This window comes from Callionymus lyra, chromosome 14 (assembly GCF_982586985.1).
Source record: "Callionymus lyra chromosome 14, fCalLyr1.hap1.1, whole genome shotgun sequence".
NCBI lineage: Eukaryota > Metazoa > Chordata > Actinopteri > Syngnathiformes > Callionymidae > Callionymus > Callionymus lyra.
In genome coordinates, this window is record NC_141831.1 from 6,832,323 (window position 1) to 6,849,616 (window position 17,294).

At 37.0% G+C, this 17,294-nt stretch overlaps 1 protein-coding gene across 2 annotated transcripts in view; it reads left to right on the forward strand.

Annotated features, from left to right (window-relative positions):
- LOC148065871 (serine/threonine-protein kinase TAO1-like) overlaps window positions 1–16,659 on the forward strand; it is a 28,065-nt gene extending 11,406 nt beyond the window's left edge. For both annotated transcript variants that reach the window (XM_087807242.1, XM_087807241.1), the window contains exons 3-20: window positions 398–469; window positions 554–655; window positions 2,337–2,382; window positions 2,457–2,667; window positions 3,621–3,712; window positions 3,786–3,879; window positions 5,806–5,887; window positions 7,216–7,383; window positions 7,444–7,650; window positions 8,507–8,638; window positions 8,705–8,941; window positions 9,000–9,128; window positions 10,084–10,167; window positions 10,223–10,342; window positions 10,396–10,635; window positions 10,712–10,924; window positions 12,227–12,409; window positions 13,092–16,659. In XM_087807242.1, the coding sequence (XP_087663368.1) occupies window positions 398–469; window positions 554–655; window positions 2,337–2,382; window positions 2,457–2,667; window positions 3,621–3,712; window positions 3,786–3,879; window positions 5,806–5,887; window positions 7,216–7,383; window positions 7,444–7,650; window positions 8,507–8,638; window positions 8,705–8,941; window positions 9,000–9,128; window positions 10,084–10,167; window positions 10,223–10,342; window positions 10,396–10,635; window positions 10,712–10,924; window positions 12,227–12,409; window positions 13,092–13,670 (2,991 nt within the window). In that variant the 3' untranslated portion in view covers window positions 13,671–16,659. The remainder of the gene's footprint in view (window positions 1–397; window positions 470–553; window positions 656–2,336; window positions 2,383–2,456; window positions 2,668–3,620; window positions 3,713–3,785; window positions 3,880–5,805; window positions 5,888–7,215; window positions 7,384–7,443; window positions 7,651–8,506; window positions 8,639–8,704; window positions 8,942–8,999; window positions 9,129–10,083; window positions 10,168–10,222; window positions 10,343–10,395; window positions 10,636–10,711; window positions 10,925–12,226; window positions 12,410–13,091) is intronic.
- Window positions 16,660–17,294: the final 635 nt, after the last annotated feature.

Sequence of the window (17,294 nt, forward strand, 5' to 3'; positions counted from 1 at the left end):
AAAAATGCTACTTTTGCTCAATTGAATTAAAAAAGCTACAGATTTAAAAACATTGATTAAATAAAATATATATTTGAATTATAGGAATATAAAAAGAAAATGTATAAAATAATGATTCATTAAAAAAAAATCTATTGGTTTTTTATTCATTCATTAAAATAAATCTGATGATTTAATTAGAATATGAACTAAAACTTCCCTTTGAATATAAAAATAAATTAATTTTGATGATCAAAAAAAACAAGAAACTTTCTATCAAACATTTTGAATTTTTTCCAAATGACCCTGATGTATTTCCATATAAAGTTCCTTCTTATTCTTACACAACATCAACTCTTAAATAATAAAAAGATTCTGGTTAATAGAACAAAGTGTAAACCGTATGTATTTTGATCAGGCACGAGATGTGCGCACCAATGAGGTCGTGGCCATCAAGAAAATGTCCTACAATGGGAAGCAGTCGATTGAGGTGAGAGGTCACCAACATTCTTGGACCGTTGATCGTTTAATTCAGTTCATCCTAAATCCATCGTTTCGTTCTGTTCTCCTCTAGAAATGGCAGGACATCATCAAGGAGGTGAAGTTCCTGCAGAGGATCCGACATCCCAACAGTATAGAGTACAAGGGTTGTTACCTGAGGGAGCACACGGCATGGGTGAGTCTCCGTTGGAGTCAGAGCTGCACGATATTGGGGGAAAAAGTGCGATATTAGATATTGGTGTCTTGAATCGAGATATCGATATTAAATGCAATGTTTTTTCTTTCACCTAAAAATTACTAGTAGTTTAGGTCCGGGGGGTAAGAGAAGGAAAATTATGCGATATTTTCTTTTGTTTATTTCCGCGCTTCTGTGTCGACATGATCGTAGCAAAATATCACTTATAACTGTCGCTCAGTTTCGCGGGAAACCAATGTAAGTCCCGTTAAACTGAGCGACATCAGAGAGGAGCTGCCGGCGCGTCGTGATCTCACCAAATCAATAATGAATCCACCTCCTTGTACACGCACACATAACACTTTATAAATGACGCTAACAACTTAGCTCGTTAGCATACGGTGAAGACGCACCCATAACACTTTATAAATGACGCTAACAACTTAGCTCGTTAGCATACGGTGAAGACGCACCCATAACACTTTATAAATGACGCTAACAACTTAGCTCGTTAGCATACGGTGAAGACGCACCCATAACACTTTATAAATGACGCTAACAACTTAGCTCGTTAGCATACGGTGAAGACGCACACATAACACTTTATAAATGACGCTAACAACTTAGCTCGTTAGCATACGGTGAAGACGCACACATAACACTTTATAAATGACGCTAACAACTTAGCTCGTTAGCATACGGTGAAGACGCACACATAACACTTTATAAATGACGCTAACAACTTAGCTCGTTAGCATACGGTGAAGACGCACCCATAACACTTTATAAATGACGCTAACAACTTAGCTCGTTAGCATACGGTGAAGACGCACACATAACACTTTATAAATGACGCTAACAACTTAGCTCGTTAGCATACGGTGAAGACTCACACATAACACTTTATAAATGACGCTAACAACTTAGCTCGTTAGCATACGGTGAAGACGCACACATAACACTTTATAAATGATGCTAACAACTTAGCTCGTTAGCATACGGTGAAGACGCACACATAACACTTTATAAATGACGCTAACAACTTAGCTCGTTAGCATACGGTGAAGACGCACCCATAACACTTTATAAATGACACTAACAACTTAGCTCGTTAGCATACGGTGAAGACGCACACATAACACTTTATAAATGACGCTAACAACTTAGCTCATTAGCATACGGTGAAGACGCACAGGTTTGTTTGGAAGTTCACGATCTTATAAGAAAACAACTGAGACGAGATGAAAAGTTCTTACAATATGTTGCTTTAACAAAGGAGGTTGAAAGAGACGAGTGACTGGATCACTAGTGTTTGACTAGATCATAAGTTAGTATTACTTCCGTGGATATACTATGTTGCGTCGCCATAGCAACCGAGCCTATAGAGCTGCGGCGCACAGTTCACAGACGGACGGAGACGTAAACGACAACGAGACATAGAAGTACAAATTGACAACTTTACAGAACGTGACACTGATTGATCAAAGTGAGCATTTAAGAAATGCTTAATTTATACAATAAATAATGATAAATTATCACATGTTTTCGATGCATATCACACTTGCCAACATCGCGATATCGAAATGTATATATATACTGTATATATATATATATATATTATATCATTCAGCCCTAGTTGGAGTCGAACCATGGACCATCTATTCACTGCTTTCATCCACAGCTGGTGATGGAGTACTGCCTCGGCTCCGCCTCCGATCTGCTGGAAGGTCTGCACATGACTCTCCGTTAAAAAACAAAACAAAGACTTGAATCGTGATTTTTCTTTCCTTGTCTTTGACAGTTCACAAAAAACCTCTCCAAGAAGTGGAGATCGCTGCCATCACTCACGGTGCTCTGCAGGGTCTGGCCTACCTCCATTCTCACAACATGATCCACAGGGACGTGAAGGCGGGAAACATCCTGCTGACCGAGCCGGGTCTGGTCAAACTGGCCGACTTTGGCTCCGCCTCCATCGCTTCGCCCGCCAACTCTTTTGTGGGGACGCCGTACTGGTCAGTACTTTATATTTATCATCTAATAGGTTTGGTTAGGTTAGGTTAGGTTAGGTAGAACTTTATTGATTGAAATCGTTTTTTTCCAATTAGCCACAGAAATACAGCAATTATTCATAAAAAGGAAAAAAAAGGGAAAGAACGAGAAAGAACTTATTATGGAAGCATCAGAATATTGAATTAATTACAACAGTTTACATGTTTCAACTCATTTAATGCATTGAAATTTGTTTTTGTGTTTTCAATATTGAGCATTTTTTTAAATTATTGAATTCAATCATTTCTATATTGAAAAGTTGAATTTGTTTCAATTTATTTTGAATAATGGAACACGAAATGTAATACTTTATGATACATAATGTTTTATATTCTAGTTCCAGCAACTCAAAATTAAATTTTAAATAGGAATGTTGGTATAATTGTGCCACCATTTTTTTTATTGACTTGAAAAGGCTATAAATAAAAACACATTTAATTTAGAAAATATATTTTTAATTATCGTAACAAGAATATCAAAATCTGTGTAAAAAAAGAAAATGTTTTAATTATTAAAAAAAAATACAAATTAAACTGACACTATTCAAAGAAATTATTCAATGTTTAAAAAAGAAAAACATTTGTATTTGAAAAAAATTAAATTTCAAAATTTGAAATGTTATATTTAGAAAGAAAAATTAATATTCTGATGACACTGATGTACTTAAATCCTACTTGAATACTTTTTGTACAACGTCAAGTGGTTAAGAAAGACAAGGATCAACATCAAATTGTATAATTTTGATTATATATTTAATATGGAACAGATTTATAAAATAAAGTGACAAATAAAACGAGTAAAAAATAGCTCAAAGTTAGACCATGCAAAAAAATGTAAATGAAATCGAGCTTTTAATCAAAATAATTGTTTTTACATTGTGGTGAAATAAAACCGTTTCTCACTGGTTCTCCTCCAGGATGGCCCCTGAGGTGATCCTGGCCATGGATGAAGGCCAGTACGACGGGAAGGTGGACGTCTGGTCTCTAGGGATCACCTGTATAGAATTAGGTGAGTGTGTGTGTGTGTGTGTGTGGAGAAAACACACACTTGATAAGTTAAAATCATGTTGTTTGTGTTGCAGCCGAGAGGAAGCCTCCTTTATTTAACATGAATGCAATGAGTGCCTTATACCACATAGCACAGAATGAGAGCCCGACACTGCAGTCCAGTGAATGGTAAGAACACCTGACTCCACTGACAGCTGTCAATCACCCGCCTGACCACTCGGGTCTTATGATAAAAACATCACAATTGTACTATACACTTAACTACTGTTTATTCATGTATTGCTACTATTGTAGTATGGCTTTTTGGCACTAGTACTATTTATTGTTTTATTATGATATATTATTTATTTAATTATCATATTGTTTTTTGTTTTTTAAGTGCACTGTCACTTTTAATGTGTATTTATATGTTATATTTGCTTCCGTTTGTGTACTGTGAACCTGCTGCTGTGGCAACTTGGATTTTCCCACTGTGGGATAAATAAAGTATTATCTTATCTTACACTGATGTTACGTTTCGGCTCGAGTGTTTCTTATGTCATTTATTTTTTCGTTTTAGTCTCAGTAAGTAGTTCTATCTCCCGCAGCTGTATATTTAACTTTCCCAATTGTACATTTGGAGAGAAGATGTACTTGGATCGGGTTAAAATACATCTGATAACGGTTAATTTGTTTAAAGTTTACATTTAGATTCTATTATTTTGTTATTCTAGCAAACCTGTCTCTGTCTCTGCAAGAGTGAGACCCTAACATTAAGAAAACATCAGCTGTGAAGGTGAGAAAGAAAGAACTTGTTCTTCTCACACCTCCTGATGTGTGACAATCTAGTGCAGCTAAACATTCACTTTAAAAGGTCATAAACATTAGGGATAGATACACTATTTTGAAAACTATAACATAGTTTTTGGAGATTCCTCCTGTGAGGCTCCATCTCCTCTGTATCTCCTCTTATTACTCTTCTGTATCATCCTCTATATCTTCTTTTTATCTCCTCTGTATCTTCTTTGTATCTCCTCTGTATCTTCTCTGTATGTTATCTGTATCTCCTCTGTATCTCCTCTGTGTCTTCTTTGTATCTCCTCTGTGTCTTCTCTATATCTTCTTTGTATCTTCTTTGTATCTCCTCTGTATCTTCTCTGTATCTTCTTTGTATCTCCTCTGTATCTTCTCTGTATCTCCTCTGTATCTTCTTTGTATCTCCTCTGTATCTTCTCTGTATCTTCTCTATATCTTCTTTGTATCTCCTCTGTATCTTCTCTGTATCTTCTTTGTATCTCCTCTGTATCTTCTCTGTATCTCCTCTGTATCTTCTTTGTATCTCCTCTGTATCTTCTCTGTGTCTTCTCTATATCTTCTTTGTATCTTCTTTGTATCTCCTCTGTATCTTCTCTATATCTTCTTTGTATCTTCTTTGTATCTCCTCTGTATCTCCTCTGTATCTCCTCTGTATCTTCTCTGTATCTCCTCTGTATCTTCTTTGTATCTCCTCTGTATCTTCTCTGTATCTTCTCTGTATCTTCTCTGTATCTTCTTTGTATCTCCTCTGTATCTCCTCTGTATCTTCTCTGTATCTCCTCTGTATCTTCTCTGTATCTCCTCTGTATCTTCTCTGTATCTCCTCTGTATCTTCTTTGTATCTCCTCTGTATCTTCTCTGTATCTCCTCTGTATCTCCTCTATATCTCCTCTATATCTCATCTGTATCTTCTCTGTATCTCCTCTCTATGTCCTCTATATTTCCTCTATATCTCCTCTGTATCTTCTTTGTATCTCCTCTCTATCTCCTCTATATTTCCTCTATATCTTCTCTGTATCTCCTCTGTATCTTCTTTGTATCTCCTCTGTATCTTCTTTGTATCTCCTCTGTATCTTCTTTGTATCTCCTCTGTATCTCCTCTGTATCTTCTCTGTATCTCCACTGTATCTTCTTTGTATCTCCTCTGTATCTTCTCTGTATCTCCTCTGTATCTTCTCTGTATCTCCTCTGTATCTTCTTTGTATCTCCTCTGTATCTTCTCTGTATCTCCTCTGTATCTTCTTTGTATATTTTATATCTTCATCTTTCTCACATTCATGTCGTTTCTCTCTGTTTTAGGACGGATTTCTTCAGAAACTTTATCGAATCTTGCCTTCAGAAAATCCCCCAGGACAGACCGCACTCTGACGACATGCTGGGTGTAAGTCCACGCACACACACGCACACGCACACACACACACACACACACACACACACGCCTGTGACTACACAACACAGTCTGGTCATTGTTGTAAGGTGGAACTGGACAAACCCCTCTGCTCATAAATCTGCCTCTGATGTTAGAGTCTGTTCCCATAGGCTTACATTTTCATCCACTAATCCCCAACTTTCGGACACACACACACACACACACACACACACACACACACACACACACACACACACACACTCACACACCCACACACACACACACACACACACACTCACACACACACCCCCACACCCGCACACACACACACACACTCTTTTTGAACAGGGACATCATGTGGTGGAGATGTGATTCCTGCATCCGTCTTAAAGCTGTCACTTTGACCACTAATGGACTCGTGCTGCTAATGGCTTCAGACCAGAGACGCTTGTTAATGTGTCGATGTTGAAGCTCGACGCAGTCATTTGAGTAAAACTCCATTTTGTGGAGCTTCAGTTTTCTACTGAACTTGATTTGTCCGGAGAACTGTTGATTCATTTGATCATTCAGAGCTTATATTGTATTGAAACAGTTGTGTTACTGTTTTTTTTTAATGTTAACTTGTTTTTAAGTAATTAAATACTTTCTATATCAAAAGGTTGCATTTGTTTTAATTGAATAATCATTTTAAAAAAAGCCAAACATTTTCTAAATGTTTTTATAACAAGTTTGATATTTAAATTCCATTCATTCAAAAATGTTTTTCCTAAATTGGATACTTGTTTATTCCGTTTAAGTTTGTTTAAAATGTTGGTATAATAGTGTCGTCTTACTAGACTGATCCAAGTAGCTCGGTGCTCTGTTGGTTTTGTCTTATTTCACTATTACAACAGCTTTATAGTGAATTAAAAAAGATTTCAAATTGAATAATCATTTAGAGAATATATTTTAGAGCTGTGGTCATTTGAATATCAATGTCTATAATGTCAAAAATGTGTAGAAATTATACTTTTTTTGTATAATGTAAAATTTTGTAAAGAATACTATATAAAATGTTTTAATTATTCAATAAAAACAAATGAATATATAAATATTTAATCACTAATTTAAAAAAAATGTATTACATTTTTTCAAAACCTCAAAACATTTAAATTTAAAAAAGTCTAAATTTCATTTAAAATGTTAAATTCAACCATTAAATATTCTAGAGGATCTACTTCTGTAGATTTGTGTCCAACAGACTCAAATATGTCACTATTTGTATAATTCACTTAAATAATAAAAATACATCTAAACTCCTGAATTTATTTATTTATTCTTTTTCTTACTCTCCACCACAGCATGCGTTTCTACAGCGAGAACGACCAGACTCGGTGCTGATGGACCTGATCCAGAGGACGAAGGATGCCGTGCGAGAGCTGGACAACCTGCAGTACCGCAAGATGAAGAAGATCCTTCTCCAAGAAGCCCACAACGGACCCACGGCCGAAGCTCCAGACGGAGAAGAGGTTTGTTGTTTCCACGGCCCCACAATGCACCTGTGTTTCTACGAGCGTTCTTCCCTCCAGGAGCTGGAGCCGGGCGCGGGTCGCACCGGAACCGTCAACAGCGTCGGCAGCAACCAGTCCATCCCCAGCATGTCCATCAGCGCCAGCTCGCAGAGCAGCTCCGTCAACAGTCTGAACGAGGCGGCCCAGGACAGCCGCAGCGAGCTGGACCTGATGGAGGGGGACCACACCGTCATGTCCAACAGCTCCGTCATCCACCTCAAACCGGTGCGTCGCCACGGAAACCCTCGGTTCTGAGACGGTATCTAGTTCTGAAACAAACCGTCGATGGATGAGATGATTCAGAGAAATAGCCACAGGTTTTCGTCGGCAGAAAAAAACTATAGTTTTCGTATTAAATACTCACTCAATGCTGCAGATGTTTAAAATTCATGACTTAAAAAAATGTGACCTTAAATGGCATTAAAATGTCTTTAATCACATTTTTAAAATGTTGTGAACACATAGGTTAGGTAGAACTTTATTGATCCCTCAGGAGATCTCCTTCGGGAAATTGTTTACATTACATTACATTAAATTTAATTAAATGAATTAAATTAATTGTTAACATGCTAAGTAAGATCAATTATAAAGGTTTTTTTTATTGATAGAAAATAAGTAATTAGACCTGAAATAGTTACTGATAATTGGATCTGGAAACTCTTTCCTGATAAATGAAAGCAGTTCCAGGGAAACAAAGTATGAGTCACTTTGAGCAGGAATCTTTTTTAAATCATCAGGATGGGAGTCGAGGAAAAAAGTTCATGTTTATTTTATGTTAAAATAAACATTTGGTAACATTCTTCTGTATGTATTTGGTTTAAACTAATTCATTTTTCAGTTTTAGTCGATTGTTGGTCTTGAATTTAATTTAAAATGGTATTAAAAAGTCTAAAGAATGATTTAACTAAAGATGCAGGAACCCTGTACGTACATGAATTCTTGCATGTTGTAGCAACAATATAATCATATATATATAATGATAAAAAGGGTTTTAGTCGATGGTGTTAAACGTCGTGTTATGTTGCTGTGAACGATGATTCAATCAACAAGTTCATTAAAATACTGTTTGAAATGTTCTCAGGAGGAAGAGGAAAGCATCTCAGGGGAGCCGGCGACCATCAGCCCTCCATCCGAGCCGCAGCCAGCGCCGGCGCCGGCCCCCAGGAAGTACAGGAACCGAGAGCACTTCGCCACCATTCGCACGGCGTCGCTCGTGAGTCGGACCCGGGTCGGAAACACGGGGTCTCCAGACCGCTGACCCCCGACCTCTTCCGTGCAGGTGACCCGCGAGATGCAGGAGCACGAGCAGGACTCGGAGCTGCGGGAGCAGATGTCCGGCTACAAGAGGATGAGGCGGCAGCACCAGAAGCACCTGATGGCTCTGGAGAACAAGCTCAAGTCGGAGATGGACGAGCACCGGCTGAGGCTGGACAAGGAGCTGGAGAGCCAGAGGAGCAACTTCACGCAGGAGATGGAGAAGCTGCTGAAGAAACACCAGGCCACGCTGGAGAAAGACGTACGTAGATGACGGTCGAGGAACGAAGATGTTTCTTAAACCCTGTTTGGCTTGACAGCTGAAGACGTTCGCCAACGACGAGAAGAAGTTCCAGCAGCACATCCAGGTGCAGCAGAAGAAGGAGCTCAGCAGCTTCCTGGAGTCCCAGAAACGAGAGTATAAACTGCGCAAAGAGCAGCTCAAAGAGGTAAATAAAGGAAGTGAATATTCAAGTAGATCAGTGTATTGAACGAATGTTTAGTATTTAATTATTCTTTTAAACTGTTGAATTCAATTGTTTGTGTATTTAAATGTTCAATTAGCTTTTACTGAATAATTTAATTCAGTTATTTTTATATTAAGATGTTTATTTAGATGTTATTGAATAATTTAATTCAGTTATTTTTATATTTAAATTTTTAATTAGCTTTTATTAAACAATTGCATTCACTTATTTATATAATTAAAAATGTATTTAGATTTTATTGAATAATTGAATTCAGTTATTTTTATATTTAAATGTTTATTTAGATGTTATTGAATAATTGAATTCAGTTATTTTTATATTTAAATGTTTAATTAGCTTTTATTGAATAATTTAATTCAGTTATTTTTATATTTAAATGTGTATTTAGATTTTATTGAATAATTGAATTCAGTTATTTTTATATTTAAATGTTTAATTAGCTTTTATTAAACAATTTCATTCATTTTTTTTTATATTTAAATGTGTATTTAGATTTTATTGAATAATTTAATTCAGTTATTTTTATATTTAAATGTTTAAATAGCTTTTATTGAATAATTGAATTCAGTTATTTTTATATTTAAATGTGTATTTAGATTTTATTGAATAATTTAATTCAGTTATTTTTATATTCAAATGTTTATTTAGATTTTATTGAATTATTTGATTTAGTTATTTTTATATTTAAATGTTTATTGAATATTGATATTATATATATATATATATATTAATTAATATAAAAATTATTACAAATTTTAAATTACATAAAAACAAGTTCAACTTTTTCAATATAGAAATAATTAAATTAAACTATATTTTTTATATTAAATGCTATTTAAAAAAACATCATTAAAAACATGTACAAGTACTCTCGTAAGATATGAAATAATAATGTATTTGTCGACGTGTGCTGCAGGAACTGAGCGAGAACCAGTCGACGCCAAAGAAAGAGAAGCAGGAATGGTTGTCCAAGCAGAAGGAGAACATTCAGCACTTTCAGGTCTGGACCTCAAGTCCTCGTGTTCTTGTCCTGTGCTAACGTGTGATGGTTTCAGGCGGAGGAGGAGGCCAACCTGCTGAGGAGACAACGGCAGTACCTGGAGCTGGAGTGTCGGCGCTTCAAGCGTCGGATCCTGATCGCCCGACACAACGTGGAGCAGGACCTGGCCCGAGAGGTCAGTCTTCTCACGGTTCTTCTAGACCCGCGTCCTGACCCGTGTCGCTGCAGGAGCTGAACAAGCGGCAGACGCAGAAGGACCTGGAGCACGCCATGCTGCTCCGGCACCACGAGTCCATGCAGGAGCTGGAGTTCCGGCACCTGGCCACGATCCAGAAGGCCCGGGCCGAGCTGATCCGGACCCAGCACCAGACGGAGCTCACCAACCAGCTGGAGTACAACAAGAGGCGGGAGCGAGAGCTGCGGCGCAAACACGTCATGGAGGTCCGACAGCAGCCCAAGAACCTCAAGGTCGCGGCCCCGTCAGAACAACGTCGTACATGACCCCCGTGACCCCGTGACCCTAACGTCTTAACTCCCGCCGCAGCCCAAGGAGCTCCAGATCAAGAAGCAGTTCCAGGAGACGTGCAAAACTCAGGCCCAGCAGTACAAGGCTCTTCGGAACCACCTGCTGGAGACCACGCCCAAGTCTGACCACAAGGCGGTGCTGAAGAGGCTGAAGGAGGAGCAGACCAGGAAGCTGGCCATCCTGGCCGAGCAGTACGACCACTCCATCAACGAGATGCTGTCCACGCAGGCGGTGAGACGCCCGGGAACTTAGATCTGGATCAATGTCTTCAGAAGATTATTGGTTTAACTTTTCATATGTTGATGCATGTTTTCAAGCATTTCATTGTTTAGTGAGCGAGTTAATCATTACTATATTGAAAGTTAAATTTTATTCTTTTATTTTATTTAGTCATTAATATTAATCATTTTTATGTTGAAAAACTTTCCTTAAATTAATTAAATAATTCATATAAAATGTATTGATCGAGTCGAATCATTACTATATTGAAAGTTTTATTGTATTAAATTTAATTTAATTTAGTCATTCAATTTAATTATTTGTATATTGAAAAACTTTCTTAAAATTAATTAAATAATTCATATAAAATGCATTGATCGATTTAAATCCTTACTATATTGAAAGTTTTATTGTTTTATTTAATTTAATTTAGTCATTAATATTAATCATTTGTATATTGAAAACAATTTCTTAAAATTAATTCAATAATTCAAATAAAATGTATTGATCGAGTTAAATCATTACTATATAGAACGTTTTATTTTATTATTTTATTAAATTTAATTTAGTCATTAAATTTAATCATTTGTATGTTGAAAAACTTTCTTGAAATTAATTAAATAATTCATATATAATGTATTGATCGAGTTAAAAAATTACTATATTGAAAGTTTTATTGTATTTTATTTTATTTATTTTTTTATTAATTTTATTTTATTTAGTTATTTAATTATTTGTATATTGAGAAACTTTCTTAAAATTAAATGACATTTTTAAAATAAAATGTATACAAAATATTGTATTTATTTATTTTTATAAACATACATGTATAATAAATATATATATATATATTTTTTTTGTTTCATATTTTATTTCCAATAATTTAAAACATTTTCTTAATTCTATATATTTTATATTCAATACACAAATGTTGGTATAACGGTGTCACCAGATAAACCAAAAGAGTACTGAGACACTTGAACATATTTATAAGGAAATTAAAAGACTACAATTTAAAAAATATAATTATTTATTTATTTATTTTTTATAAATTTTGTGAATTACTGGGATAATAGATAAAAAAGAAATACATTTGTTTTAAAAGACAAAGAAAAAACAAATTATTTATTAATATTAATATTATTTGAAATTCAACCTTTGAATAAAGACACAAATATACACATTTTACTAAAAATGTTCAAATTTCCAAGTCGACTCAATATTCTGATGCCAGAAACATGATTGTCGTCGAACCTCCAGAAGTTAGTGTCGTGTTTGAAGAGTTTGAAAACTGACGAGTCGTTGGTTCTTCAGCTGAAGCTGGACGAGGCCCAGGAGGCCGAGTGTCAGGTGCTGAGGATGCAGCTGCAGCAGGAGCTGGAGCTTCTCAACGCCTACCAGAGCAAGATCAAGATGCAGACGGACGCTCAGCACGACAAGGAGCGACGGGACCTGGAGCAGAGGGTCTCTCTGAGGAGGGCTCTTCTGGAGCAGAAGGTTGGTCCGGACTCACCAGAACCACATAGATCATGATCAAAACTAAACGTTTCTATTAAAGCATTCGTTTTTCATCTATAGTAGTACGTTATTACATATTTAAAGATCGCTTGAAATACAATTAATTAAATAAATGTCTGTACTATGGAAGTATTTCAGTGTCATCAGAATATTGAATGAATTTTTGACACATTTTTTTATTGAAATGTTTTTTTAAGCATTTAATTATTTCTTTATTAATGTCTATATTGAAAGATTTAATTGTGTTCCTTTCTTTTCTGATGATAATTAAATAAAACAGTTTTGATGATTTCCAATACTAATGGTATATATTTTTATATTTTATCAAATTATATATTTGAATAAATTAAGCGTATTATTAAGTAATAAGTCTTGGTAAAATAGTGCCTACATTTTTGTATTGAATTTAAAAGGCTGTGATATTAAATCTATAATAATAACCGTAATAAAAACTGTAATAAGTAATATCATAAATTTATGTGTAAAAAAAGATATAAATAAAATATATATATATATATATATATATATATGTATATAAACAAAGTTTAAATTATAAATCAAACAAACATTCAATATAGAACTTCCACAAGTTTCTAGTTATTCCATAAATAAAATCTAACTAATCAACTAAAATTAATAACTTGTCTCCTGGTCTCCTCAGATCGAGGAGGAGATGCTGTCGCTGCAGAACGAGCGCCTGGAACGGATCCGTTCCCTCCTGGAGCGTCAGGCCCGAGAGATCGAGGCCTTCGACTCCGAGTCCATGAGACTGGGCTTCAGCAACATGGTCCTCACCAACCTGGCCCCGGACTCTCAGGGGGGCTGGGGGGGAGGAGGAGGCGGGGGAGGCAGCGGAGGAGGAGGAGGAGGGAGTCAAGGAGGAAGCCACTGGCCTGGAGGAGGAGGTGGAGGAGGAGGAGGAGCAGGAGGAGGAGGAGGAGGAGGAGCCGGACACCACGGTCACCACCATCAGGGCGGCTCCAGCTCCCAGCAGCCCTGGGGTCACCCCATGCTCTCCGGGGGCCCCCCACCCTGGAGCCTCCACCACCCCGGGGGTCAGAGGGGGAGCGGCGGCGGCGGTGGGGGAGGAGGAGGAGGAGGAGGAGGAGGAGGAGGGGTGAGGAACAGCCCCCAGGCCATGAGGAGGACGCCATCGGGGGGGAGGAGTGAACAGAGCATGAGCAGGAGCGCCAGCATCACCTCCCAGATCTCCAACGGTTCGCACCTGTCCTTCACCTAGAACACACACACACACACCTTCACACACACACACACACACACACACACACCTTCACTCACGCTTCTACTCAACGAGGCAACAGGGGCTGAAAACACAAAAGCTCAGACACAAGTTTCCAAATGTTGTCCACGCGTCGCTTCAGTTGCCAAACCAGCCGCAGCCATAGTTCACTGTTTTCAACGACCATTCATCTGCTTTTTTAAAACATGTTTAGTCCGAAACCGCCTCGGAGTCGAAGCACACGTCAGAAAAACACGCGTCTGGAGGAAACGTTTGCACAGTCGGGCAGTTCTAACGAAAGGTCAGAGGTCATGTAGAGGTCACGGTTGAGGTGCCACACGTTCGCCACGTTCTTCACGCCAAACATGTCTTTGTGCGTCGGGTTTTTTGGGGGTTTTCACCGGATTTCACGGGATCACGTGTCAAATATTGACGTTTCACTGGAAGATTGAATCGTTTATTGAACATTTTAAATGTTCAAACTCTTTGTTTTTTTTTAAAGTATTTATTTAATGTTTTTCAATGACTAAACACAATAATTTCCATATTTAAAGGTTTTTTTTTCTAGTGATGAAGCTTCTTGAAAGAGTCATTATCTTTACAGTCCACTAGATGGCGTCTCTGCACTACTTTTCATTTGTGTTGTTCTAATGAAACATCATTTTTTAAACTGATGGCGCCACCTACTGACCTGTGAGCAACATGACACTGCCATGAAGCGTCTTCAAAACGTCACCTTTTTTTTGATTTTCTAAAAAAATAAACTTTCTAAATTCATTTATTTGTTTAAATTAAATATAAAAAAGTTCTTATTATTGTGTTACAAGACATTATTGAACGTTCCTGAGATACTTTTAAATCCTTCAGTAAAGAAATGATTAAATCCAGTTATTGAGTTTCTCCGTCATCACATGATCATCAGCGCGTCGCACGATTGGCTGAGAGTTCGATCAGTAGCTCAGTGCTCTGTCTTCTACTTAAAATATATTGAATTTAGAGAAATTAGTTTTTAATTGTTGGAATTAAAATAAATGTAAAAAAAAATGCATTCTTTTTTTAAATGGTTCATTTAAAAAAACAACAACTTTTTAATACAGAATTAAAAAAAAAAAATCAAATAATGGTAATCAAACAAGATTCAATGCTCAAAAAAACAGCAACATTTCAGTAAAAACAAATCAAAGTTTCAAGATTTAAACCACAAACACCGGACGCTTTTTTTGCACTTTTCTTTGCTCGTCTGCACAGAGAGCTGAGATGGAAACAATGGTCTGGAGGTCGTGACCTTCTCACACTTTTCACAAACACACACACAAACACACAACGATTTGAAAAAACGTTTACAAAGTTCCTCTCGGGGACGACGACACGTCCGGGGTCGGCGGCGTGTTTGACCGTCTCTGGGTCGTGATGCTGTGACCTCCACGGCGATGCTCCCGCGACCTCTCCCCCCCCGTCACCCCCCGGCCCACTCTGCCTCACCCCCTCCTCCCTCCTCACCTCTGAGGAGCTCCTGGAAAGCGAGCGACCCTCCAGCTATGATGTAAATGCTAGATAGCGGTGGGAGTCCTTCAGGGGTGGAATGAACAGTTGATATTGTATATTTGGATGATTTAAAAAACAACATGTGTTTGTGATGCTAGCGCCGCCGCGCGCTAATGTACAGAGACTCACCTTTGACCTGTGGTGACGAGAACATGATCTGGACGAACACGTTTGTTTGGGGAGGATTTTTTGCACAGTTTTTTCTCCAGCATTTTTTCTTCCTGATTCCTGTGGATTAAGATCAAGTGAAGTTTCCACTTGAGTCGTTTTAGACTTTCATCGACGCTGCGTCTCAGTCTGGAAGTCGATCAGCGTCTTCAGAAGATGATTTTATTCAGCATTAAATTATGGTTTTAATCATTTAGTTCAATCATTTCTATACGAAAGTGTTAAAAAACCTTTGATCGAATTATGTATTGAAATTTTATTTTTATTTTTATTGAATAATTGATTAAAAAAAATCGAAAATATATTGAAATAATTGATTTTAGAGTTTGATATACTTGTTGTTTTTTAATTATGTATTTAAAAAGGTGTAGCATTTTAAATTTAAAATAAAAATAATCGCAGTATTTCAACAACATTTTTATATTGAATTAAATAAGGCTATGAAGAACGTTTATTACGAGTTATTATCGAACTTTTTTTATTATTTTTCATTTTTAAAATATTCAGCTATTATTTAATATGAACAATCTTGAATCTGGAAATATTTATCTTTTGTTGAAACTGTGTAGAAAAATCGAAATGATTAGATTTCAAGGTCGTTTTTGGAACCTTTCACTTTAGAAGTGATGACATTAAATGATTAAATAAAACAAATTCAACCTTTGAATTAAGAATTATTTTAAAAAACGATAAATACAATTCAACGTTGAATTCAATCCTTGATTCCGATGTCGCTGATAAACTTCTAGAGATTCCGCGTCTTCACTCTTTCATGCACTTGAACAAATGCCTTCGCTTTCATCTTTGCCAACCTCTCTTTTTCACACCCTTGTTATTTTCCTTCTTCACGCTCCGAACCTTCTCCATCCAACCCTTCACGTCTCTGCCGCTGTTGAAGTCGGTCAGAAAGAGTTGATTTGTCCTCCGGAGCAGATGTTCCTGGAGGTGTTCCTCCTCCTGCTGGTCCAGAGCTTCGGCTCCGAACCGTTTGCACTGATTGCACAAGTGAGTCTCGGGCGAGTTTCACTTCGTCAGTATTTCCTGGTGTCCCTGCTGCTGGATCCTGGTCCAGAGTTTGAACCATGTAATTACAAATGTACAGATTGTGGGGGAAAAAAATGCTGAATGTTGCATAGAAGAGAAAAACAAGCCTCGCAGACGACAAAGTGATTTAAATTGTGTAAAAAGAAAAAAAAAAATGTCCAAGTTTAGGGGTAAATGTCATATTTTGTTGTAATTACTATTTTCTGTTGGAAGAGGGCTACTGGATTAAAAATCATCTGTAATAAAGTAATTTTAATATTTATTTGTCTTGTGTTTCACTCATGGATGCTAAACTGTCTTTTATTTTTAGTATTTTATTTCTTCATTTATCAGTCAGAAGTCAAGTCTTTACTTTAACTTTAGTTACTACAAGATTACCCGGACACTTTTGTTGACAGGCTAGGCTAACTGTTATTGTAGCTCACAAGCTAGGCTAACTGTTATTGTAGCTAACAAGCTAGGCTAACTGTTATTGTAGCTAACAAGCCAGGGTAACTGTTATTGTAGCTCACAAGCTAGGCTAACTGTTATTGTAGCTAACAAGCTAGGCTAACTGTTATTGTAGCTAACAAGCCAGGGTAACTGTTATTGTAGCTCACAAGCTAGGCTAACTGTTATTTTAGCTAGCAAGTTTGACTAACTGATAGTGTAGCTCACAAGCTGGGCTAACTGTTATTTTAGCTAGCAAGTTTGGCTAACTGATAGTGTAGCTCACAAGCTAGGCTATCTGTTATTTCAGCTGGGAAGTTTGGCTAACTGATATTGCAGCTCACAAGCCAGGCTAACTGTTATTGTAGCTCACAAGCTAGGTTACTGTTATTGTAGCTCACAAGCTACGCTAACTGTTATTGTAGCTAACAAGCCAGG